Raw genomic sequence first — 27864 nt, 5'->3', positions numbered from 1 at the left:
GGTCAGACTCAGACTCACTTTCCATGAGCTTGTTTTGAGTTCCACAGCACATGTGAGACCCTTCACACAGCTACACCCCAACAGCACAGCCCATTGCCTTGCAGCTGCACTGCTGAGGGGGTGGCTCAGAGAAAGGACCTAGAGGATTACAATTTGGCATGTGACCAAAAATTAAGCAAGTCATTTGTCATTACTATAGCACTGTCACCTCAGGAAAGCATCTGTTACTCTAAAGGAGTATTTTAGCAATCATGCGATCTTAATGTGTACAAAGAAAAGAAGATCCCATAATCTTATTAAAAAACAGAAAAGAACAGCTACTGTCAGTTACCAGTTCTGTTTTCAACACAATACAAAACATTTTGGCTAAGAAGACTACCTCAGGCCTTCACAATTCTTAATTTTTCAAGTGCACAAGAAATAAGCAAAGCACCTCCCTACCCAAAGTAACATATGGCCTGGATATCCCATGTCTCTGCAAGGCACTGAAGAAGGAAAACATCAACAGTAGTTCATCCAAGTGCATACTTTGAAACACATACTCTTCAACAAAGAGCCAAATATTTCAGAAAAAGTAACTTTGGGAAGCACTCCAAGTGCACAGAGATTGGCTTGAATAGTGTTTAGGAGGGAATTAAACTTGACAGCACTGGTGTCACATACACACCTTGCAGTGATACAGAGACTTCAAAGGGAATTGTGTAATATGATCATACCACTATTAAATGGATTTTGCAAATAAAATTCAGATTGAAGACACCATAATCTGAAAGTGCTTCATATCTCAGTTCTGGTTTACACAAGGTTCAATCTTTCCCATTATCTTGTTTCTTGGAGTTAAAAACCCAACTCCTTTATCGGCATAAGAAGGTGTTCCCAGCTTTTTGATTTACCTGTCCAGCTGGCAATGGCTGATCTAACATTTCAACATCTGGATGCTGAGGAAGATTATATAATCTGCAGAGGTCACATATTAATCGCTTCAGCTGCTGAAGAAGCTAAAAACAACAAAAACACATGGATAAGTTCATTTAAACCAAAGCACAGAGAAGTATATTTAGAATTTTCTTCACACATTGATATTGAACTTAAAGTCAGTGTACAGCCTTTAAATCTGCTAAGGCTGGAATAAAATTTCCTCTGCAATCTTTGTAGTAAAGTCTCCATAACAGAAACTCAAGGACATGGCAAGTTAGCAATGACTCCCATTCATCTTCCTATGTATAAGGAGAAAGCCATGAGCAGAAAAACCATTTTTGGTCTGACAGCATCATCTATTCCAAGCATAGGTGTCTAAGCCACACATAACTACGGAATAAGCAAATGGTCACATTCCATGAGACAAAATGGCCCACTCCCATTTCCCAGCTTAAATAACCAAGGGGGAACAGTCTGGTTTTGCATACCCTGAATTTGTTCACAGGCAGCAGAAGCAGCACCAACCCTGTCCAAGTCCCAGGAGCCAGGAGGGCTCTGAGCTGGAGCCCAGGCACTCTGCTTGCTGTATCTTGTGTCAGGGTGAGGCACAATCTGTTGCTGTCTCTGATTTATGTTTCCAACCTGTTCCACTGATTGTGCTCTATTAACTGCAAACTATGCACCACCTCACACTCACTAATGTAAGGCAGAAAATAATTTACTCCTGCAAAAACAAACACTAAGTTTGCTCTTTGGTCATCACACTAATGAAGGTGATTTCTACAACTCTTCACTTTCACTAGACAGCCTCAGATTCCTAGCTAAGGCCAAGACATGAAATACTGCTGCATTTCCTACCTTTCCAAGGTCTTTGCACAGCTATGTCAGGAAAACAAAAAAGGACTGCAAAATCTACTCGTAAAAGGGTCAACATCTCATCATTTGCAAAATACTAACCTAGATGAAGCTTGCAGAAATCATATAGCCATTTATGGACTTTTCTTCCCAAAACCAAGGAGAATTTGTCCTGCCACTTGTCGAGGGCAGCGTGCAAGACAGTCATTTCTGCACACACACTCCCAAGTACTTGTCTAAAGCCTTGCCATTGGCCAGTTTAAATGCTCTCACCTTACCCCAATGGAAGTGAAAAATTCAGTCTGTCCAGGGTTAAGAGCTCATTTCCAAGCCCTAACCACCAGCAGTGATAGGAAAATGTTGCCCTTATGTCATCTGAAAGCCTCAGTGCTTTTCCCTTCTACAGCAGAATTCCACATTGTGCTTCATAGGAATGTTATTTATCCATCTGAGGCCATGAACTGAGGTACCAGCCTGCATTAGAACAATATCACACTAAGTCTGCTGTTCCTGCATCATTCATGATAGCCAAGCCAACCCCAAAATAAAGCAGATAATCAACCTAACTCAAAAATAAAGCAGATATCACCTAAAGGACTGGGGCACCAGCACCACACTTCTTAGGAGTATATACATGAGACATGACAAGTTTTGGCAAAAACCCTTCTGTAACAATCGTGTTTCTCATCAGCATCAAGACACTACACTTGTTTGAAGCTTCCCAGGTATCCAGAACATCATGAAATCTTTCAGCAGACAGGAATCAGGTTAATCAATCAAAAAGTTAGTTGCCAGATAGAACCACAGGTCCTAGAACTATTATTTTCAGTATGTGCAAGATACTTAGAATTGCACTGCTATGCATTTTGTTGAGAAACTTTTTCTCTGCACAAACATTGCCTCATGGAGAGCTGGAGCATAAACCATACAATTCCAGGAGCTGTAATTTTTCTCACAGAGCAAATAATTTGTTTAAATCTTCTGTGAATCATACAAAAATAAATCAAAGCAGTGAGGGAAGACTGCCACCATTGGGCTGGTCAATTAGCACTGGCCTTGGAAAAGAAGATGAATATAGTATTAGATGTGCCTTGACAGAGAAACAGTAAGGACTGGAGAGTTAAGAATTACTTCCTGCCCTGCTTCCTTCACTCCCCCTCCTCCCCCCAAATAGTCCTGTCAGCTGAACTGTAATTCAGAAGGAATTTTTGCAGCCAGGACCTGCCACACTGTAAGCTTCCCTTGCTTCTGAGCAGAGCACCACAAGCAAGGAACAGGAGCACCCTCAAAACAAGGTGCTGGCACAGCCTGGGCTGAGTTACAGCTGTGCCTGACAAGGGCCTCCAGCAGCTCTTCACCTCCTCACTTCCACTGCACCACAGATCACAACACTCTGTGACAGCTTATCAGCCTTGTGGCAGATCAATTCTGGTGTGCTTCAGCACACAAGCACCATTTCATCATGAAGGGGAAGGCAGAGACCTGCTGAGAGCAGAGATCTCCTTCCTCGGCAGGATTCCACACTGCAGGGTTAGCTTAATGCAACTCATACTGCAGCTCATTTCTAGAGACCAGCTGCTTCATTTGCAATCAGTGTCTACAATTTGCAAAGGTGGTGGCAGAGCAAGAAGCTGATCCTGTCCATACAACCTTTCCACCCTTCTTCCTTATTGCTACATTTTTCCTCCACAGGAATTAATTTAATATCATTGATCTTTCTGTCATGGATCACCATCACTGTTATCCCTTATCCTCTGCTCATCTGTATGAAAAATCACAGGGTAATTTGAGCTGAAAGTCACGTCTGGAAGACATCTGATCCAGCCCTGTGCTCTAAGCAAGATCTGGTATGTGTTGGTATGTACATGAACAGACTATCAAAAGGGAGAGCAGATTTCTGTCATGTATTAATAATTTAAATGCATTTCCAGGGTAACTTCACAGGCTTGACTAATGTAAAATGAATGCTTTACACACACACACACTTGGAGGTTACTGAAGTGAGCCATCAGCACACCAGTGGGTCCCCTGGAACTCAAACTGCCTAGAGCACAAAGTAAACAGCAACCACAACTCCTAACCCACAGGGCAAAGGAGTGATGTCAATAGGTTGCACAAGTGACCAAACACAACACATTTCTAAATTTGTTAAAATGATTATAATTAATATCAAAATAACAAAAATTACACCAGTAGAATACACAGCCTCCATAATTTTTAATGCTTCAGAAGTTCTGAGAAGTTGGTGGTTCTTCTGGACACCATAATGCTGGTTTAGAACACAAACACCTCTTGGAATTGTGTTTCCTATCCTAATGTCCTGCACATCCAAAAACAGTTTAAAACAATTTTTTCTGAAAAATTCCTGGCCTACACTAGGAGGCTTTTTTATGTATGAAGATTTCTTCCTAATGTAGTAGGAAAGCATTAACAATTTTAGGATACCTTTGATGGTATTAATATCCTGCTGGGCTCACTATGAAGCACCCTGTTTCCTGATTATCAAGAAAAATGAATTTAAGAAGCACAGTTTAAGCATAAAAAGACTTAATTATTCTGTGTGTCTCTACCTACACCCACAATATCTATATAAAAATAAATGCATCAATAAATCTTAGCCTACCACCGAGAAAGTGCTGAAGAAGGATATAAATGGAAACAGAGGGAAGCAGTAATTGTCACCTGGAGTGTGGCACTACTTGGTTATCAGGTACCAGTGACAGTACCTGGCCTGGCCTTCCCCACACTCAGCAGCCCTGGGCAGCTTCAGACTAAAGCAAAGCTGAGTCCTGCATTTTGTCTCTCTGACTCCCACTGCAGAAATAGCTGCTGCCACACTGGGAGTTTGCAAGAGACAACATTCTTCCCTGAAATGCCTCCATGTGGGATTAATCTAAAATATTAGCACAGAAGCAGTGTATTTCAAGACAGCAGCTTACCCAAGCTGTAAACATACTTATGCCAGGAATTGTGTACTTACTTTTGACATCTTTCATGCAAATTTAAGGTCTGGAGTGGGAGAATTAAAGCTGCCTCTGAATTTCAGCCCATTTCCCTATTCTCTTTCAAAAGCAAACCTCCAAATAGTGTAGAGTTATAGTTAACATCTCATGAAATAAGGTTTGAGGCTTCAGACTCACATCATGTAACTTCCATCATATTAAACAGAACAAGGGAAAGCACAGTAAGATTTCTCTTTTGCATAGCACAGCCGCTAGAAGGCAGATGGCAGTTTCATACTTCAGAAATCTAAAGCATGGCTGATTTTCAGAAGGAAATTCTGTAGCCTCTTTATCTGCTGACTGAAACTTGCTCAACATTGACAACCAAGCAGCTAAGCTGTCCAAACCTGATGATATCCAAGATGATCATATTTTTAATAACCTTTCAACATTTTTAGTGTTTTGACAAATTTTCAAAGTAAAAGCAACATGCTGGTGGCAAGATAACTACCACAGTTCCAGACCCACAGAAGATTTTCCAGGAAACACATACAGGATTTCAACATCATAAATCAGTTTTTGTGTTACCATGTCAAATGACAAGGCTTCCACATGTCAAACATTTATGCCTGAAGAGCATATTCTTCAGTTTCCCAACAGCTGACACCCGTCCCACGTTACAAAGCAGGTAGAAAGGGCAGTAGAATACCAAAGGCTAAACCAGGGTACATGTGCTGCACTGCCTTTAGCACAGCTGAGCTCCTGGAAGAGTCCTATGCCTCCTCCCATTCAAAATCTGACTGCTCCAGTAACTCTGAATTTAGAGCAACACAGCACTAATGATCCTTTACCTGCAGTAAATTAAATGAACGCTAGTTTGAAACATTCTAGATTATTCTAAATTAAACTAAGTGAATTTTTATGAGACTGTGATAAATAAGAAGCCTTTGCATTTGTAGTCCCCTATCCCTTCTTAGTTTGCTGCAAAGTCTCTGTGTGAGTGCTCCATGCAACTGAAAGGGACGGAGTTCTATGGGGAAGAGTTGAAGGAGAAAAAAAAAAAGTCAAATTCAAATTAAAAAGTCAAACTTCAAATTAAAAAGTCACAAGCCATGTCTTTGGAGCAAAAAAAGAAATCAGATTCTGTAGTGCAAGTATTTGTCTCCTCAACCACTCCCATCTGCCTTCACCTTGGCACAGCACAAAGCAGGGTGGGTTCCTGAGAAACCAATGGGCCATCACAGGTGTCTATTACAGCAACCCAGCAGCTTTTTTACATGGGCAAGTACAATCTTGATAGCAGAAGCTGTTTTCCTACCAGCTACATAAGCAGTCTGTGAGCATATGCAATTCAGCACAGCGAGTCCCATGCATGTTTACAACAAAGCTTTGCAGCCTCTTGCAGGCAGTTGCACACAGGAAATAAATACCTTGTTCAGAACCTTTAGGCTGAACATCAGCCACACCAGCTTCAAGCTGCACAATCTTCTGAAAGTGTCTTTAAGCAAAAAGCTCATTTAACCAGATTTTCTGCTACTGCCCCTTTCCAGGCAAAGCTTAAAGACTAAGATTTATAATATTCTCCTGAATGTAGTTCAGTCAAATTGAAGTAGGAAATACAGAGATGTACATGTTGTGCAATCAGATCCAACAAAATGCATGAAAGCCCTAATGTCCCTTTACAATTATTTTTAATTATGGCAAGGCCCTCAAAGATTCACTTTTATTAGTTTCCTAATTATTTTTGCTAGAAGTCAAATGCATCCTATCTTCAGATGCAAACTATCTTCAGAAAAAGACACTTGTACATTTTTATGTAAGGCTGGGTATCCTAGATGAACATTATTCCAGGAAACATAATAAGCAGTGGGTTTTCCAAAGAAAGAACATTCCAAATTTTTCCCAAACCAGACAAATAGTAAGCACATAATCCATGCAATAAGCAGTATTCTGTTTGTTTAGTATGTATTGCATTCATGTCCACCAAAATAAACACAAACTGTTAATATAATCTATTAGTAAAGATCACCTGAGTTTGTCAGTATACTGCAATACCCCTTTTTGAGGCACCAACTGCATTTGTACTGAAATTTATTTCCAAGCACTATTCCAGGGCAGTTTCCTAGAGAGACTAGGAAATTAATTTTTATATCAATGTGCCTTTCCTCTGATCTCCCACCACTACATGAAAGGGTACTTAAGTAAGATACAACGCTTGAGAGCTTTCTGAAATATAAAACAGCCATCAGAATCTGTATACAAAGATTTCCTTTAAGTAGCAATTGTCCAAAGTCACAACACTGCTTAAATGTATCAGTACCTAAGAAACTTTCTGATGAACCAGAAGCTCTTAGGTCAAGTTTCCTTTGAAAGAAGCAAAGGATTAAAGAAACCAAGAATTCTTGGTATTAGAGTCATGGTTTGGAGAATATAGATTCTCAAGAGCACAAAGTTTTGCCTCTGATAGAGTTTTCTGTGCAAAGAAAACTCTACAACAGCTGTCTTATTCAGCAGTTTTAACATTTTCATCCACTTCACTGTTTAATTATTTTCAGAAAACATCACACTAATTACTGGGACTGAAACCTTACTTAAAAGCTTACTCTCTAAAAGAAGTTATCTTTTCCTCCTTGCCTCAAATCTTTTGGATTACTTTTGGCTCCTAAGCTCTTTGGAAGAGAAAGTTGTGTTTATAAAATCCCCCAAATAACCCTAAAACTGAACCAGCTGATCTGCCTGTTAATGTGACAAAGCCATGTAAGCCCACAATCCCAAGTAAATGTCCAAAATAACCAAAATACTTCACTCACCAGAGTATTGCTCTTCTTAATATCTTCTAAACGCTCTAAGACTGAAGTCAGGTTTGGGTCATCTGATTCTACAAACCATATTGGTGATGAAGAGGGGTAAGATTCCTGTTTAAAAAAACCAAAAAACAAAACACAAGACCCAACAAATAAGCAAAAAATCCCAAAGCTTTAAAAATCATTTACCCCCAAAATTTCATAACACAGTGTTAATATTGCCTTTAATCTTACTCTATGTCAGGTAACACAGAAGCTTTTAACACCACATCCTTAGCTAATGCAAAAGATATTGAAAGAAATCCAGCCAACTGGTTCTTCTAGTATTTCAACCTATTTTTGTCTCTCAGATGATGGATATACATAAGAAACAGTGTTGAAATGTTTAAAACCTTGGGGGCAGGTAGGGCAGGAGGGAGAAATTTAAGAATGTGGTATGGGTGATAATTAGCAAAAAATGGAATCACAACTAGTACATATCAAAGAATAAAACCAATGCTGATTTTTCATAAAAACACAGCTTCCTGCAAAGAAAAGTTGTGAAAGTGTAAAAGTTGGTGCCTTTAGATTTCCTCTTTAAACAGGACTATTGAAACTCCTCAGGCACCAACCCTCAGCCAAAAGCAATGCACCTGAAATGCCCTGCCCTGCAGGACAGTCTAACTGGCCGATCACAGTTTAATGACAGATAAAATGTGCCATTTTATCTTTGTACCACCAAGGCTCACTGAGGGCTTTGCACTATTGAAGATCTCTCATGCAATACCCTGAATCCAGGAGAGCTCACAGAGTAACTCCATTCCACCCAGAGTCCCACAGCTGGCAGGAGGTGCCAGGACACAGCCAGGTGACACAAATGAGCTCCATTTTCCACAACAAGCCGTGGTTTGGGCACATGGAACCCATGGAAGAGATGTGACCCACAGCTGCTCACGGGTGCCAGAGCATGCAGCCCTTCCAAAGCTGTATCCCTGCTACAGAAAGGTAAACAGAAAGCCCTTGGCTCTTGCTCACACATTCTGAAAACCAATTCAATTTTTCTCCTCACACAGGTTTGGTAAAATTGTGAGGATGGAAAATACCATGTAAATGTCCCTTCATGTCATTGATGTGTGTGGATTTTACTAGTTTTGTTTTAGTTATTTAAGGCATTCTCTACTTCTCACTCTTTCAATTAAATTTTAGTAGCTGAGGACAAATTGCCGAACCTCAGTTTTATCATCCAGATATTATCTTCATATCCCCGGGTCTTACAAAATAATGAGGGAATTTTCATTCATTTCCCTCACTGCAGTTGAAAAGGGAAAAAAACCATCCTTCTCATTCCAGAGACAATAAATTATGCTTCATTCTTCAACAGTTAACAGGCAAGGTTTGAAAGTGAGAAAAATACATGAAGAAAGCATGTCAGAAACTGGCTTTTAATAAAGTATATTTCCTAACTGAACTTCTGTCTGAAGTGCTGGACCCCATAAATGAAGCCATATGACTAAAGGGCACCAGCTTTGGCAAAACAGACTGACACCATACTCCAGAGAAGTTCTAGATAGAGAGGTCTAAAACCCCACCTGTAAACTGAAGCCTCTACATAAACTTAAAATAACAAGTTCAATCCCATCAAGTTTACATTTTTTTTCCTTTTTTTTCTAAATCACAGCTAAAAATTCCTTAAAGGAATACACGATATTCCCAGTATCTTTATGAAAAGACATCTTTCATCTTCACTTCAAAGCACACTATACTATACTTCACTTGCTCTTTGTATTTCTGGGAATGTTGGTGTAATCTAAAGTCAGGCAGTGGGGTAAACACTACTACCATTTCTTTTAACTTGATGAGCTGGACAGAGGAATTTGGGTGTCAAGAGCAGCTGGGTGCAACAAATATTCAGGCAGTGGGGCCACAGTTAGCAGAGATTCCCTTGTGCTGGTCCCCCACAAAGCAGAGACCTTTGAATATCTATTCCTGATTAACAAAGGTCTAACATCTCAAAGACCTATCAGGAAAGTCCAGCTTGCCAAGATTTACAGCTAAGGCAGGCTTACCAATGTGGTTTAATCACCCTCCTCCTTTACATAACTCAGTGCTGCAGAAGAATGCATTTTCTCCTCAGTTTCACTTAACAGATTAACCACTATGTCTGTGGGAGAAACAAGGCTGAATTCCCCATCACCACTGGGTTTCTAAACTGTTATTTTTAGGAGCTAAACTTCATTACAGATATTTCAGGTTTTGTACTGATAACATCTCACTCATTTTTAATCACATGCAGCCTACTTGTGAAGTCTTCTGCACTGGTGCCACCTTCTCACCTCAAGCCTTTCCCACTGCACGCTGATCCAGATGTGCAGGGGGACCAGCACAAGGGAATCTCTGCTGGGGCCCCACTGCCTGAATACTTGTTCCACCCAGCTGCTCTTGAGACCCAAACTTCTCTGTCCAGCTCATGAAGCTAAGAGAAAGGCAGTGGGGTAAACACTACTGCCATGACTTTAGATTACACCAACATTCCCATCAAGAAACACAAAGAGCAAGCAACATCCCCTTCAAGATTCACCAAGTTATCCATTTCTTTAAAATCCTCAGACTCAACAGAATAAAAATATTCTCCAGAAAGAGTCACATTTGGGCTGTGCATGCATGCACCATTCTGTTAAGAGGTATTATAGGCTTTTTTTTTTAATCAAGCATTTTTAAAATTATGTTAGCCCAGTCCTTTTCTAAAATTATGCTATTAATTGCAAAGATTTATAGAAGACAAACACCTGCTAATCCTCTCTCCTAAACTGTATCTGGAATCCAAAGACTGCTTACAAAGTGGAACTCAACTCTTCCCTGTCTATATTCTTTTTTTCTGACAATTTTGTTTCTCTCCCTGAAGAATTTAAGGAACAACCCCACAGTAGGACACTCCTTATTGCAACCAGTATCTGTTCCAGTCTGGGGGCCTGTCCAAAGCACTTGCAGCATGTCTGTCATCAGCCAGGGACGTGACTGACAGTGCAGATCTGATGATCAAGCAATCCCACAGTGAGTTTCAATGCACTGCAGTGGCTGCTTGAACGTGCTGCTGCCTCCTGCTCTGACTGACAGCTCTTACTCATGGTTTACTCTCTCTCCATTTCATTTCGTGCCCTGAAAACAAGCCGTGCCCTCCCCTCCCGCAGGTGAGAAAACCTACAAGGACTCGATACTGCCTGGATCATTAGAGTATAGCACACATGAATGACTAGGTCCTAAAAATTATTAGCCATTCAAATTTTTAGTCTGATCTAGCTTTTGAAACATGAATGAAAGAGTGCACTTCTCAGAAAGGCTCTTCTTTAACACTGCAAGCACGTTTACTCAGCTGTATCAGAAAATACTTCAAGTTTTAGATTTCTGGCATATAATTACTTAATTACACATTCCAACTTTTTCACAACAAATGATTAATATTAAAATACAAATTCAATTAAACTTCTGTTTTGTTGCCACGCTTAATTCTTCACACTTACCAATAAATATATTCATTTAATTAAAAATATAAATGGAATTAAGTTTCTTTAGATCTGTAAGTAATCCATATTTTTGGAACAGCTGATTTCCACGCGGATATGAGTCACTATATTTTGAAATACAGAATTCACACATGAACTTCAAACATTCTGAACTTGAGATATAAAAAGGCTCATGAGTTTGTAATAACCACAGCAGGCAACTTACAGCTAAGCTTGTGGCTTGTAAGGTCAAACAACTGAACTTCACACAAGCTAATTCTGTTGAGGGAATTAAGGCAGCTTTTTTATCTGTATGCTACAGAGATAAGAGGTGGGTTTGAGCTGTTGTGCCATGTAAGGAACACAGGCTTCTCAAAGACATTTCATGAGAGGAACCCTAAAATAGCAGTTATTTTGCTATTAATTGTCAGTGGCTAAAAAGCCCCATTACTGTGGGCCTTTCATTAGAGGGCTGCCATGCAGTGGTTTTGTCTCCATAATCTCTCTCAGCTGCACAGCTCTCCCCATCTCAGCACTGGAGATGTTTTATGTAACTGCTGCTTTTTTGCCGCTCTCCCCAAGCGCAGGCAGGGGCTCATGGCAGGGCCGTGGGCACAGCAGTGACATCACACCTCCCCGCACGGCAGGACAAAGGCAGGATGTTTACAGCAGCACAGATACAATTACAATTCATGGCATCATCACTTCTAGAGACTCTTTGTATCAGCAGCAGGACAGACTGGGAGCTTTGTGAACGCAAACGCTTCTGTGACAGAACGCGGTGAAAGAATTGAGCCCGCTAATAAACACACAAAATACAAAGGAGATAAAGCCCTGCACTCCTGCCATGGGAACAATTTCAAAACTGATCAAAATCATTTAGAAAAACCACTGTGTTAGAAGAACACACACGGGATCTCACTGTTCAGACATTCCATTACATCCTCTGTAAGAGCTCTACTTACATTTAATAATTTTGCTAACCAAAGGACAAAAAAAAAAATAAAGCAGCAAAATGTGACAGAAGATTCCAGGAACACACACATTAAGACAGCTTTTCCTGGGCAGGATCTGTCATCTAAGTATATCCTATTTAAGCTTTCTCATCCTTAACAATAAGGCCGTTTCCTTGCCATGTTATATAATCTTCAGCCTGCTTTCTAAAGCTACAGTGACACGATTTTGACATCAGCAAGAGACTTTTAAATGAGACATTTCTAAATTACTACAATGCTTTTAGAATTGTGATGCTGCTAAATCAAAACAAAACATCTTCCTCTCAGTCTTAACTTTAGAACAGCGTGTACTTACAGTCTGCTACAAGGCAAAAGAGTAATCATCTCTCCTTGTACACAACTGAGCCATTTTATCATAGCTAAATGGCAGGAACATACATTTAAACACAGGGCTACTGCATCATGATTTAAAATCACAATGACATGGTGACAGTTCTTAATTTTCTTTAATTTCCCACTAATACTAGATGGAAAAAGTGTGGGGGTGGTTTCGTTTAAAAATCCTTAACATACTGTCTGAATAAATTTGAACCAGTTTTGTTTCTTTTCTGTTTGTTAGTTGTCACAAAATCGCCATCATAGACAGAACCTAGTTCTATTCTTTTCATACCAGATACAGCCAAAACTTAAGGAATTTTCCTAACAGTCCTTCTAATATTATTTTCTCAGTCCCAAAATTTTTCTTCACCCTCCTTTACTTACAAAAAAGCAGGTCTTTTAACCAGCTTAAATACTCAGAGAAGGCTGGAAGGAGATCATTCTTGCTCACCCAAATCTTGGTAATGAAGTAAATCCTAATGGAACAAGACATCTCAGAGGCCTAATACAATCTCCTCAAGGTGAATACATTTGCAGCTATACACACGTGCCAAGTAATTGATTACAAATCACAGATGGCTTTCCAACTTTGTCCATTTAATTAAACAGCAGAATCAGATCTCCATTAACAGTCATATATACATCCTACATGAACATTCAATATTGAAGAATAAACAACAATTAGGTACACTTTAGTACATGTTATTTGCAATTGTTAGTCAATTATTCACTACTTATTTTTCCACCTGTATCAAGCTGCCTTTAGAGAAAAAACCCAGAGTTAATATTAACAAAAATATCAGGATTTCAGAAGATATTCTTAAAGCTAAAGTTTAGCTTGGTGACCATAAAACACTAGTACTTACAGCTACTTAAAACAGCATTAGTTGTGATTACACAACTGACAGATTGTTTCCCATTATTAGAGGCCAAATTTTCCAAAGGCAGCTTAAGAAGCAGCAAGCATTTTCTACCACTAGCAGCTCAAGTGCCAGTGAAATCCACAGGCTTAAGAACCTTTAAAAACCAGCAGATCTTCATCTGCTTCATCTGCTCTCTCAACCAATCCTTTATAATAATTAAGAAAGAAGAAAGCATCAAGAATCACTGTCATTGAAAGGAATCCAAGTCAAACTATTTTCCAGAAACCTCCTGTTACTTAAACCCCCCAAATTTTTATTTTCAAATATTCAGACACTACCATTTGCTGTGTTGTGCAGATCAAGTCATTGAACACTACAATACTCTAACATTTGCACTTTTAGATATGAAAAAATTTGTAATTTCTTAAAGAATCAAATATGTCAGTGATCCCGAGTTCTAAAAGATAAGTGTTTGCAATGGAGGGTTTAAAATTAAGGTTAATATCTGTGGTAGCAAGGAAGCAAAGTGAATTTTAAACATCACTACCAAACAAGAGGAACTTGTTTTTTTCTTGAATTTTAAAATCGTATATAACATGCTATTCACTTGCCCAAAAGTCAGCCTGTATTGCTTTATTTTCTTCCATCCTCCCTAAAGCCTGACAGCCTCAGTTCAGTGAGAACACTTGTCATAAATCCTGCACGTAGTAAGGCACCAAGTTCAGCTTCTGAAATACACATCTCCCTCTACAACTTCCAAAATTACTGCAATTCTACTCTCCAATTTAATGGCTGTATTGACAGCTACAGCCTATACACGACAATCCCAGGTGAAGCATCATGCTTTGGTAGGATCCCTGGGACTGCAAGAGCTTCATCACCCTGCACCTTTGCAGGAGAAGGTGAAAGAATCCCCTAATGCTGTTCTATGTCTGTTCTGTAATACGCTCAGTGCTGCAGAAGCCAGTACCTCCAGGAGCACATTAAACCCACACAACTGACGGGGTCACAGCTGGCCTCTCCCACACACTCTCCAGGGAAGGAGGCAAGGGTAGCAGAGGGCCTTGTTCTGGAATTGTTCATGTTGTTAAACAAAGCCATGCTAGAGACCAGAGGGTCAAAGGTACATGCCTCATGGAGCAGAAAGACCATAACAAACCATAACTCTATGGATGCCAGTCAGACTCTGCAACCACAAATTGTTCCAAACAAAAATAAAGCTCTCTGTACAGACAAGTTCCACCAATTGCAGAAGGCTGCCACAAATGTAACCAGGAGGAAATGTTTGTTGTGAGCACACAGAAGGGTTCTGGAGATCCCCTCAGAGAGCAAAGCACTGCCCTGCTGTCACATCAGGTGTCACAGGCACACGTGCGCTGCTCTGACCCTGCACCTTCTCCAGCCCCTTCTGCACGAGTGCACAGGGACCACAGCATGGATCTGAACCAACTCAGAGCATGGAACACTTTTTGCAATGTACAGATTCAGCAGCATCTGTAAGTGCCAATCTTCACTGACAACCACCACAGATCTAAGGGACAGTATTTCAATGGCAATTCACTTGTGTACAAATTATTCCAAAATCCAAGCAGTTTGTCATCTGCTTCTTCATCTGCACTAATTTCCAGTTCAACCCAAGCTCACAATTCTCTTGAAATTAAGGAATCTTTAACTTCTTAAAATTTTTATATACCCAAGACAGAAAATAACACTTGGAGGAAAAAAAAATCCTGAAAACTTCAGCAACTGCTGCTTTCAAACAGACACATCCAAGAGGCCAGTAACTTCAGAGTTTGTGGAATAATCGAAGATACTTAAGTGTTTTACTTCCATATCTCTGTGTCCAGGCACACACATCTCTCACTGCTCAACACATCACTACCTGATAAGAAGCCAAAACATCTACAACCAAAGTAGAAAAGGCACAGAATATGACTTCAAATGGTCACAAATATGAATGCAAATGTGGCATTATAATTCTTACATTTCTTGTGGTCAAGTTTTTATGGCCAGCTGTTCTTCAAATTACTTAATCTATGCAAAATGTCCCAACACCCAATTCCCATAGATGAAATTGCACATAACCCTGGAAAAAACAGGTTTATCAGATTCTCTTATCTGCTGCCACAACCTCATTCTCACTCCATACCAAGCAAAAGGCAGGAGGGTACTTGTCCAGTGGAACAAAACTACACAGAATTAAAGCATAAATTTGGAGCATAAAAGAAAAAAAATGCACTTTTCTGACAAAACACAGTTACTGTTTATCACTGTGAAGCAGCATTTTACCCTCCACATCATCCTAATGCAGCACATAATCTCTCCACTCAAGGAAATTCACAGAAAAAAACCCCAAACGCTCCTAACACTTTTGTCCAGACCCAAACTAAAAATCCACCAGATGTTACTGAACTGCTGCTCAAACTCAACTCAACACTACAGGTCTGCATTAACAGCACAGCAAGTCAGCTGTTCTGGAGAAGCAAGCAGTCTCTGAATATGCACACTATCGTGGAGGGCCAGCCTAAGGGAGTTTAGGAACATTGCTCTGCCAACGTTAACAGCAAAAACTAAAGTTAAACATCCTCCACACTCAAAACTGAGCAAAGCACACAGCACTGCTGCAGACTGAGTGCCTTGCTTACTGGGAACATGTCTGTAGACCTGAGACGATGTGCAGGTTTTTATTACAGCACCTCACAGCAGCAGGATGAAGCTGTCCTGCTCCTCACACACAAAACCCCACTGTGTGCCCGTACCCTCAGCCTGCCAGTTGTCAGAGGCTGGTTGTTTGGGAGCCCTCAGACACAAGGGGTTCTCTTTAATGCACACATTACACACACACTCAAGCTGGCAGTGAAGAGCAGCTACACACATGGGCTCAAGAGAAAGATTTACAAAATACCTGATTCTGCAATACTCTTTACTACCAGCACAGAATCTGGTGTCTCCAAATTCCTGCAGAAGTCTAGTTACATGAAACAAATTATGACACATTCCAATCATCAAGAGTTATTAATTACCTACTTCTGCAAATATACAGGCCAGTTATCATCAGCATGAGTGTCACAAAGCCTGAGTAACAAGAAATGGCTTCTAGTATGGCTAGAACAGAAGAAGTGGTTATAACTAAGTTGTGACATATCCCTTTCTCACCAGCTTAACTCCAGAAAGTTTTCTTGCAGACCTGCCCTCACCTCTATCACAGTACAGTTACCCCACAGTATGCAAATTCTGGTATCACTTCTACTGTCACCCAAAAGATCCAGGCTTCCCCTTCTTCTAACTTCAGGAATTTACATCCTTTAAGTGTTCAAACCACTCAGCATCACCTTCTATCTGTGCCCCTTTGCCTCTCTGAGAGCCATCTTCCTCTTTTGCACCTTTTCCCTTTGCAAACTTGCTGTACTCCAGACACACCTGCAGGCAGAAGATTTTTTTATTCTCATCCATGGCTGAGGGAGGTCCTGCTGCCCCTTACCCCTGAGAGCATTCCAGCTGCTGCTCAGCAGCCTCCCCAGCTCTCCTCTCACATTAACATGTCCACAGCTGCCCTGATGCTGCTGAGCCACAGACTGCAGCCACTTGGATGGAACTTTGTCCCTCACATGCAAAATTTCAGTACCACGGAGCTCAACCAGCATTTACCATTAATAAGTTCAATACCACAACTCTTACCACAGTTATTTCCTACTTCAAAAATTCAAGGAAGCCTGTGGTATCTTGAACACCACTGCTCAGGAACGCTTTGATTTTTTTCTAATGCCACTATACAAGTTCTAACAGGGCTTATGCTCCTGCCCTCCTGAATACACACTGAAGAAGCTACTGCAGGATCTCCAACTGTACTGAATTCCTTTGCTGCAAGGGGACAAAAGATTGTAAGGTCTGAGAGAAAGGAGAATACAGTTCATACTAAATCTTCAGAAATCATGTATTAGCTGTTTACAGCACTTAGTACACCAAGATGTCTTGTAAGCAAGAGATAAAGAAAAAAATCCCCACATGTAAGGTCATTATTTTTATACCATGCTTAGAGATTCCAGCTGGACACAAGACATAAATAAGACATACTGGTGTGCTGGATTCCACCAGAGATCAACTCAGAACTACTGTGATCATATTAGCTTCAAGTGTCCTGCACACAGGCAGACTGATGGAAGAGCTAAATGCTAAATAGCATCAGCCCATTTTAATCAGTCATTTGATTTTCCAGTTGCCTTCTAGGAGCTGGTGAAAGGTCATTTTTGCTTCTCCTACATAGGTTGTAGCTGAAGAAACACAGTAGAACACATACTAAATCATCAATTATCATGTCTCTTAAAAAGGGATATTATCATTTAAAGGAAAAAAAGAAAAACCCTAATACTCCCGACAAGAATTCAGGCCTTTACAACCTTTCAAAACTACTTAAAGGCAAACAACCTGACAGTACTGAACAGTAGTCCACACTGAGGCATAACTAAAATAACAATAATTTCTGTTAATCAACTTCTACAAACATTTGTTCCCATCAAGAAATTTCACCTCCTCTTTTTCTTGTCTAATAATAACACTGTTTAGAGAAGTGTCTCTATCTTTGCATCTTGCAGTCTCCAGATTTTTCAAGTAAACAAACACCTTGCAGTTAAGTCTGGTCCAGCTGTCAGTGTAAGAACAGAGGCAGTGGTGCCACCCCAGGCACTGCTCCCAGGAGAGGCCAGGCCCAGGTGCCACCCTGGGTTCTGCCAGCACTGCTGGGTGCTCCCACTCAGGGCTGTGCCCCTCCTGTGACAGGACTGATGTTTGTGCAGCTAAACCAGACTGGCAAACAGTCCAGATCAACATAAGAATTTTTAAACGCCAGCCAGGTCCTTAATGCAGCAAACTGAATTTCAGCCACAAGGCACACAGCCTCTGTTGGTCTGCAAGAAACAGCACTATTACCATCACACTTGGTTCTTACTAAAAATTCCAATTTTCAGTACATGTTGAGGATATCAACAAGGCACCAACAGACAAAACCTCCTGAACAGCTCACAAGAGGAAGGATGTTGAGTGAAAAGAATGTAATTCTTTCTACAAAACTTCTTTTAATTATCAAAGTGCACAGAGAGCTCTTTCAAGGACCACAACAATCCCAGTTCTGAGGTTACTGTCATCAACTCATGAGCAACCCATTGGAAACGAGCACAACTTACTGTGCATTAAGACCTAAACACACGCCAGCATTTTGAAGCCCACCACTATGGCTTTCTAGGCTATTTTAGAAGCACTTCATACCTTGTAGGGAAGACAGAAACATCTTTTAAGTCCTGAAGTACTGGTTACAACCTTTCACACATCACATAACCAGACTGTGGCATCAGAAAGGTCTTGTCTTGCAGACACAAAAGATTCCTCCTACTCCTTTTTTCGATATTCTTTTTTCAATTACAGTTTTGACATAAAAGGAGAAACTAAACCCCTCACTACTCTTTTAATTTATTTTTTTTTTGTTAGCTTAATTTTGGTCTACTAAATAAAACAATACTAAGCCTGCTCAATTTCTATTGCATGTTATGGTTGATAACAGTTGCATGAGTGCCTTTTTAAAAATCAGCAAGCATATCTAACCCTAGCTAAAAAGTACATGTTATCAAGATAAAGCCATGTATGCTTTTATACAGTCCTGACATCCACATGCTGCGAGACAAAGGTCTCAACCTCACTACAGAATGCCTAATTATGTACAAAAATAAAAATCCACGGTTGGAACAGAATGCCTCCTTCATTATGTGGTTAGTTCTGTGTACAAATAAATAACCTGTTAAAAAGGTTACCAGCTGACTAGGCACTAGCTAGGAGTGAGTTCAATATGAAAATCCTACATCTTTGAAGAACTGTCCCAGGTTCCAATACCCTCACTCTCTGTTATACGCCCAACTTGTCAAAAGCTTCACAGGTAATATCTTTTCATCCATTCTGGTTTTAAGGGAAAATAAAGTCTTCTCCCATCAATTGCAGTTATCTGTAGGCAGCAATCTTTTCAAGTCTTTCATAGCAGCTTCTAACTCTGATTTAGCAGCAGGGTATTTTTCAGCAGAAGCAGAAGATGCTTCTTTCCCACAGAGAGGCAGGAGTTTACTGAGTCAGCCACATCACCTGAACTGAACTGCTCAAGTATGAAGGATATCCCTGCACATGACAGCCCTGGATCCGTTTAGGGCAAACCTGCTCCCACATGGAATTGGCACAAACCCCCATTCTACCTGCAAGGGTCACTTGAGGATACAGAATCTCAACAGGAATTTTGCATATGGGTGGAGAGATATTAATATCCAGTTTCTCTTTGAAGAGATGACAAAAAATACAAAATGTTTTACAGCAATCCAAACTTCAGTGTGGAATAATTCTAACACACCCTTTGCAATTCCATGACCTAAGTCTGATAAGGCACCAAACTGAAGCCAGAGATTGTACTGAAGGACACTTACCTAAAGTCATGATCAACAAACACCCTCCTCTAAGTAAGGCCATAGGCTTGATACTATTTCAAAACACATGAGGAACAGGACAAGGTTTATTGAACTTGATCAACTGGAATAGTGCTGTTAACTAAAATGGAAACCTGAGGAAAACAGAAATAAAACCTCAAATGGAGACACTGCTGTTGGCATAACAAAATGGGAATGTGAAAGTACACAGCCTGAACAAGTTCAATAATTAGACAGTTCTCAGGAATAAGCAGCAATATTTCTGACAGGAATGACTCCACCCTTAAGTGCCTCCTTTAAAATAATCAGATTAACCATGTAAGCTCTAATACAGGTCACTACCAGAAATAGTAAAGGACAGACCTGGACAAAGTTTGGCTGCCACTTTATAAACAGTGGAGCTATCAAGTAAAATGTGCCTTGCTTTAATTTCTAGCAGTGTTCAGAGTCAGAGGTACAGTGTCCCTGAGATGCTATAGCCAATACTGAACTTTGACAGTTCTACACACTTGTACTGGAGACAATTAACAAATCATCTCAGTGAGAAATGCCAGTGGCAGACTTCTCAAACTCAGAATTTTAGTCTAGAAAACCTGTGGAGACCTACACAGTTCCTAAGCACATATGCTCCCTCACATCTCCAGAGGAATATTTCCTCTTCCCTCTAGGCTGGAGAGGAAAAAAGATTTGTTGAGAATTTCAGAGCCAACTTAGTTATCAGATCACTTTTTAGCTACTGAAAGCTTCCTTCCCTACCAGATATTTCTCCATCCCATAAGCTCAGCACCTCTACTCACTGCTAGACAGCTGTCATTTTACAGAAACTATTGAGATATGCCAACAGAACCACAAAGAGAAGAAGTGGTGATTGAGCTCTGTGCTTACTCTTCCCCCTTAACAGGATCCCTGAACACCCAGACAAACCCACTGGGTGCTTTTGCTGAGTAAATACCCTGGCTGGATCAGTATCATGGGGGTTAAAGAAGCAAACAGTTAAAACTGCATATTTGTTCTGCAAATCCAAAATGTTAAGACAGCAGCTTCTGATGTAGAGAGCCTCCCCAAAAAAAAAACATGTTTACCAACAACTTTATAGCCTCACCAGTCTTTGCATGCTACTACTGCTATTTGAAGTCCTAGTTCCCTCAGTACCTGCAGAGCCACTGAAGCACAACAAAAAAAGATTTAGGCTCTCCTAGTTTACTGTACCCACAAAAACATCTGGAGGCAATCAGGAGTAAGGGCCAAGGGACTCCATTCAGTGGGAAGGGGGAGAAAAAAAATCACTTTTGTGACACTTGAGAATTCTAAATGTATGTCAAAGAACTAGGATGGAAGCCCAGAGATGAGCTTTCTCTTCTTGGCTCTATCACCTGCTGCCCATTTGTTTCAAGGGAGCCACGTCTGTATCTCAGGCTGTCCCAGCCCATTATTTTTAACAGATGGGGAAAGCAGCCACCTGCCTTGAAAAGCAAGAAATTAGTCAACATCAGAAAGCACCAAGCTGCTCACAGACAACTGTAAACAGAACTTTCAAGAAGCTCAGACACAGCCTTTCATCAAAGCAGAAGTCTCAGCTCTGAGGTTTCAAAGAGCACTTTTCCTGTTCTTTTTGCAACTTCATATGCCACAAGTCTAATGGCATGTGAGAGACCTTTGGGACAAGTGACTGTAACAGCAGATTGCAGACACTGTTTCCTCATTAACACAAACATGACAACAGTGATCTAAGTGGTTTCTTGCCTGCTCACCTCAACCAAAGGCCTACAGCTAAGGTGGGTTATTTCTTTGCAGTAAGAATCACTATTAGAAGTAATTGCAATGAAAGCAGTCTCAGAAATAGATAAACACCACAGTACAAACCCTGAGCACAACAACTTCAGGTCTTACTGCTGGCTTACCTGGTAGCTGTAACTTAACAAAGAAGAAATAACTCATCAAATTCAACTGGCAACCAAGGGTGCACAATCATCAGACCTTTCATTTCATTGTTTAGAGTGAGACTCATGAAGTAGATCACGTTATGTGGAAATAAAAAGCCAAATTTCTCTGCAATGGAACACTCTCTACTGAATAAAAAATATTTCTAGGAAGTCACACAATTCATCATCTGATGGGTCATGTCTGGAAACAAGAACACCAACGCTTCTTGTTTATTTTACCATAAAACCCCAGAATTTCTTACAAGTACTCAGTAAAACAAAGACCTGTCCCATGACCACAGAAGCAACTTTTCCTAACAGTTAACTGTGAAAACTGAAAGATCCACTTAACAATTCGCCTTTAATTTTAAAAAGTTACTTTATGGCAAGTAACAATCTGGTCATGATTATTATTAGACTTGCCTGGTTTGCACACACATTTTCATCTTTCAGTACTACAATATTTGCATTTACACTAATGTTTTGACCACCACGGTGTTTAAAACTTTCATACAAAGACAAAAAAAGGCAGTAGAATTTGTCTTCCTTAAACACAAACGTGCTGTTTTCACCCGAAGTGTTTCCATATGTCACTGTTCAGCTGAATCTTGATAAGACATGTAAATTCACCTAGAACTGCAACCAACCCAACAGAAATGAACCTCCAGCACTTTCCTGTACATGAGTCACAGATGCCAACATATTCAGATCCCTCCAAGTTTAGGCCTTAAACTTCTAAAGAACCAGAGGATTGTTACCACGTCACACAGCACTGAACGTTTTATTCAGCTTCTCTTCCACTCATATAAGAAATATTAAGCCAAACGAATTTAAGGGGAAATAAAACCCACAGAAGGGAGAATCGTAAAAGCCCTCGGCAGGCAGCAGACCCTCGGCTCGGACACGGCTGCTCGCAGCCCTGACAAGTTTAAACGCCCCGTTATGATAAAGCGGCCCTTCGGCGGCAGAGCGGGAGCTCGGCCTTACCCCCGCCACGACGGCGACACCGACAAGTTTCCGTGGCTGCGGCCGCCTGGGGCTGCCCCGCGGGGGAGGCCGGGCCCGCCCCAGGCCGCGGCCGTGTGGCGCACTCGGTAAAGCGCCCGCCCGCCGCCCGCTCGGGCCCCGCGCACGGCGCTACCGGCGACCCGCGAGCCGCCGCAGGGCCGGGCCGGGCAGCGGGGCCCCTCTGCTCCCCCCGCCGCCGCCCCGGGGCTCTGTGCCCGCTGCCCCGGGCCCGGCCGCCCTTTGTTCCGGCTCGCGGCTCCCGGCCCCAAAGCGGCGGCGGTGGTCCCGGCCGGCGTCCTCCCCCGTGCCCGGGTCCCCCGGAGGAGCCCCCGCCGCGCACGAGGAGAGGCCGAGGCCGCCCGCCCCTGTAACTTTTGTTATGGTGGCAGCGGGGAGGGCGCCCGGAGCCCCTGAGGAGCGGCCCCCCCGTGCTGAGTCACCCCGGCGGGGCTGCGCCCCCTCCCCGCGCCCCGCGGACAATGGCGAGGGCGGGCCGTGCCCGGCCCTCCCCGCCCCGCGCGGCCCCCGCACCGTGATGTTGCAGTGGATGGTGAGCGGCGGCGGCGGCTGCGGGCTGGAGCCCGGCGGCGGCGGCAGGAGCACAAACTGGCAGTGGAGCTCGTCCAGCTTCCAGGAGACGATGCGAAAGCGCTCGTGGTCCTTGTCGAAGATGGACTCGAGGAACTTCAGCTCGGCCTTGAGCCCTGACACCGACATCCTGGCCTCATCTCCGAGCCCGGGCCTGCGCTGCCGCCGCCTCCCTCCGACTCAGCCGGCCCGACCCTGGCCCCGGCCGCGCCTGCGGGGCGGAAGATGGCGGGGCCGGGGCAGCCCCAGCCGGCGGGGCACGGCGGAGCTCCCTTTGTACCGGCCTCCGGCGCCCGCTCGCTCGCTTAAAAGGGCAACAGCGCAGCCCGCTCCCCTTCCCTTCCTTCCTCCCCGGCGGGCCGGGCCAGCCGCGCTAACCGCCCCGCCCTCGCCCTGCCCTCCTCCCTCTAGCCCGGCCCCGCGCCCGGGACACGCGCACCGGGGCCGGCCCGCGCCCCGCTCCTCCCCCGGGGCCGCCGCCCGGCTCTCCTGGCCCGGCAGGGCTGACCCGCGGCACCTGCTCCGCTGCCCGCCCGCCCCGGCTCTGCCCGGGCACTGCCTCCTGCCCCGGGCTCGCAGCCCTCCGGCCCCTGTGCCGAACCTCAGGGACCGCTCAGCCCTGCTGCTCCCCTCTCCCACCGCTCAGCCCAGCGGAAGGGCACGCGGTATTGCTTCCTCACCGCACTTCTGTTTTGCTGAGAAAAATCTGCAGCATTGGGGTTTGCACTTGTCATCTCAGAGTCCCGTCAGTCCTTCAGTACTCCTCGGGGGTCACTCGACTTAAGCCAGGAATTCCTGTCGTGACGTTTCTGGCGGATCCATACCCATAAAATCTGCTGTCAGTCACTGCAGGCTGGAAATCAGCAATACAGAGGCCAAGAAAAATTGCTACTACTCCATTTAAGCTCCCCTATAATTGTTTGTACAACATTTCTATCCCCAGAAAAAGCATCACGATGCATGAAAAGCATCGGTGGTGAAGTGAATACTTGCTACATTCAGAGATCAAGGGGTGCTGCCCCTTCCTGACACTGGAAATACCATCTCTGCACCTTTATCTGTCCCTTCCCCTCGATTTTGCATAGAGATAGTTGTCAGCTCTTTGGGAACATGGAGTGGCTCTCACGTGGTGAGAAGTGCGATACAAGCAATGTTGTTGCGCTGTGTCCTTCATGTTTCCCAACCAGGTGCACACATAAACCTGAAACAGGGAATTGCCTTTTTTTAAATTGATATTTTTATAGATCTTTAATTCCAGACAAACTGGCAGCACTTCACAAACCACAAGCTGAATCTTGTCAAGTGGTGAGAACTCTAATCTTGATCCAGAAAAACAGTTACGCACATGCCCAGCTCCAAGCATATGGAAGTCTGACTGATTTGTGGGCTTGAGATTCCTACCCTTCCAGCAAAGAGAGCTGCAAAGAACATGCTTTGCTACAAAAGGACTCAGGAAGGATCGACACTGGTTAAATACTCTGAATGAAAGATACCAGAAAGTCCACAGGATTTTTTAGCTGTCATATGGAAGAGTGCAATTCAGCTCCTCTAGACAGGCTGAGGTATTGCTTAGACTGTACAGCCTGCAAAGTGAAGCCAGAGTGGACATAACTGTTGTGTGTCAATGCACCAACAGGCAGGGCAAAGAACTTGGAGAGATAAGGGATGGTTTCAGTACAGGGACAAACTAGCTATAAATAAGCAGCAGAAAATGACTATACCTATTAGAAAGGGAGGACCTGGAAGAGCCTCCCTATGGGAACCCCAGAGACAAAACCAAACAAAGCAGACTTTGTCAGGCATTGCATGGTGTGATGCATGAAACAGCAGAGGAATGAATTTGGTGACTCAGCCCAATTTCCCTTGTACAATAGGATTCTGGCCTGGAATGCCTCACTGCAGCAGTTAGGTGAGTAGGCTTAGCAAGTTCAAACTGCACCTTCTGTCATACCCTACCAGACCTGCCTCTATCACTCCCTCTGCTCTTCCATCCTCCTTGTCTCCTCACCTACCTTCCCTCTCCACTGAGTGTGACAGCACACTCTTTCTGGCAGCTGCACAGCTGGGATGTGTGGATGTGCTGGCTGGGAGGACACCCTGCCACACTGTGTTCTGAGCACCTGGCAGGCCAAACAAATTGTTTAATTGCCAAGTGTGTTCTGCAAACCTGCTCTAGAACTTTCCCCAGCTCACTCAATCTGCCTTTTTGTTGCAGGCCTCAAGAAGTAGCATGCAGCTGCACAGCCACCACTCCTCTGAATTCGCCCGCCTTTCTCAGTATTTAGTAGGCATTGTGCAAGCTGAATTAGTTTCTGTGGTAAGACCTTGAGAACACATTGGGGCTGTCTCCTCTTCTGGAATTCAGAGGCTGCTTCAGAGGTGTGAAGAGCTGTTAGACATGTGTGACTCATCCTGTTTCTTTTTTCAGGACTTGCCATGGGACATTGACATGAATGTTGGTCATAAGGTGATTCAGGAAAGCCCAGAGTTTCCCAAAGACCAAAATGATTGTACACAGGGCAGGACCTGACATCTCAGGTTAATAAAGGTCATGAATCTTGGTACAGCCCCCAGGAGCATTCTATCAGATTCCAGTAGTACAGTTGCTCTTAAGTTCTTTGATCTATATTGCCTGTAAGCACCATTGTTTTCTAACTTGCATCTTCAACACCACAATTACCTTTCTGTATCACACAGCTAGGTTACCTCTCCCAGGGGCTGAACTTTGGCCAAAACCCTGTTTTGAAGATAATATACCTTCATAACCTTTGTTTCTTTTTCCTCCTTTCTATTTAAATATAGGAAATTTTGTAAGAATCTTCAACTGAAACTTTCAGAAAAAACCCAGCAGATTCCTCACTGCATTCTTGGGTGGAACAAGGAGACAGTTTAGACCAAAGTTGTCTTTCCCCTCAGCATTTACTGCCAGCCCTGTTTCCAGCAGATCAGATAGGCATGTCCCTGGCAGGACAGAAGGCCAGCAGCAAGGGACAAAGGGAACTGAAGGAAAGAAGAGCTCAGAATGAGCCATTAAGAAGGAAATGAAGTAAAATATAGGATGAATGGGTTTTGATGAAAGCAATAGTTGTCTGTCTAAAGAAAGGATACTCCAGAGCACAGATGAGTTTCAGTTTGTGTTAGTCCTTTTCTTCCTGTGAATGCCTTTTCCAGGTCTGCTGTATTTCCAGCTTCACCCCTGAATGAAGCTCCTGTACATTCAGTTGAGTGTACCTAGCAGAGGACTGATTTGCTTCTCTGAGAGTAGTTTATAGTTTTGTTTTTTGATCTCACTTCTCTCATTTACAGCCTAGCACTTAGAAAGGGGTCTTTCTGTTTAATTCTGATGTCACTTTCCCAAAAGAAATGTCAGGCAGCAAAAAGGAACTGCCATTTCAGAAATAGGGAAGGCCCAGATCTTTTGTATCCCTGAACCTCAGCAGACAGAGAAAGTAAAGGATAAAGTTAATGAGATGGGAGGAAGTGTAAATTGATTTTACTGATGGATGATGCAGTTTGATAATAGTTGATTCCCAGGTAGACTCTTGAACTTTTTCACAGATAGCAGCAGAACCTGAGACTAGAAAAGACAAATAATACCTGACACCCATAGAGAGGACAAGAGAGGGACCTTACCTGAAACCTTGGACAAAGGCAGAAAGAGTCAAGAGGATCCTGCTTTACCAAGATACAAGTCAAGCTGTCCTGCTTGCCAAAGCCAGGCTTTCACATCATTCTGAGCTCACAGCACCAGTGTCATTGCTTCAATAATGAACTCACCTTCAAAGCACTGGGAAAAAAACATCAGTGCATGAAAGCTGATTAAATGGCCAGTTTCAAGAAGCATCATGTACAGTGGGTGAGGGATTGCTTAGGCCCTCAGACACCAATTTCCCTTCTAACAGTTCAGGAATGGCATTCCAAAACCAATCTATCCTAGAGCAGCTTGGGACAGAGAGGGATACTGTTGCCCAGATGTTCAGTAATAGGTGTTAAAGAGATGTCTGCAGGCACTCAAATACCATGGCCATTGGCCATGAATTTAACATTTTAAAAAAAACCAAGTTGCATGACTTCACCAAGGATGGTCAGAGTAGTAGTTTCAATTCCAGTTCTTCTGAGTCCATCCCTGTGGTGGTCAGCAATAAAGTCATTTAGGTCCCTTCTTTGGAGAGTTTTGGCTCATCCACTGAGGAGTGTTTGTAGCCCTGTACAGGAAACAGCAATAGGCTGTTGGTGGAGATCACAGCACTGTTTGTGGATTTTTGTGTAGTTCAGGCTGTACTTACATCCATGGCTGAACAGTGAATATTTCTGAACTGTCAAAATCTGGATGGTGTCTGCAAAGCAAGGTCAATGATATGGTCTTGTTTATGTAAGTTGTGGAGTTCATTTATTAGAAGAAAGGTGCCCCAGGAAAGCCAAGCCATGCCAATCACAGTCTTGCAATGTTGCAGATGAGGATTAAAATCCTCTTTGTATACACATCCAAAACCAAACTCCTTGTGCATACAGTGAGAGAACACACCTACTTCTCTCCTTAATGGCTCACACAGCTTCCTGAAAACAGATTAAAAACACATCTCTGAAAGCAATAAGGAGCCATACAGCCATATCTGAGGCATTCCATTTGATAAAATAAATAAACAAGCTAGAGAAAAAAGGAAAATGTGGCATCATTTTTCCAAACCCAGCTGGG

The 27864-nt window shown here is 42.6% G+C and overlaps 1 protein-coding gene across 2 annotated transcripts in view; it reads right to left on the bottom strand.

The window, feature by feature from the left end:
* Window positions 1-23564, bottom strand: part of UBE2Q2 (ubiquitin conjugating enzyme E2 Q2) — a 46013-nt gene extending 22449 nt beyond the window's left edge. The window contains exons 1-3 of one of the 2 annotated variants that reach the window (XM_074549521.1): window positions 23112-23562; window positions 7526-7630; window positions 894-998 (exon numbers count right to left, since the gene is read on the bottom strand). In XM_074549521.1, the coding sequence (XP_074405622.1) occupies window positions 894-998; window positions 7526-7630; window positions 23112-23297 (396 nt within the window). In that variant the 5' untranslated portion in view covers window positions 23298-23562. Of the gene's footprint in view, window positions 1-893; window positions 999-7525; window positions 7631-23111 lie in introns of both variants that reach the window. The other variant, XM_074549522.1, reaches the window with a different exon arrangement.
* Between the last annotated feature and the right edge of the window lie 4300 nt (window positions 23565-27864).

The sequence above is a fragment of the Zonotrichia albicollis genome, chromosome 11 (assembly GCF_047830755.1).
Source record: "Zonotrichia albicollis isolate bZonAlb1 chromosome 11, bZonAlb1.hap1, whole genome shotgun sequence".
NCBI classification, from domain to species: Eukaryota; Metazoa; Chordata; class Aves; order Passeriformes; family Passerellidae; genus Zonotrichia; species Zonotrichia albicollis.
The sequence above is the reverse complement of the archived record's forward strand: the minus strand, read 5'-3'. Positions and strand labels throughout refer to the sequence as shown.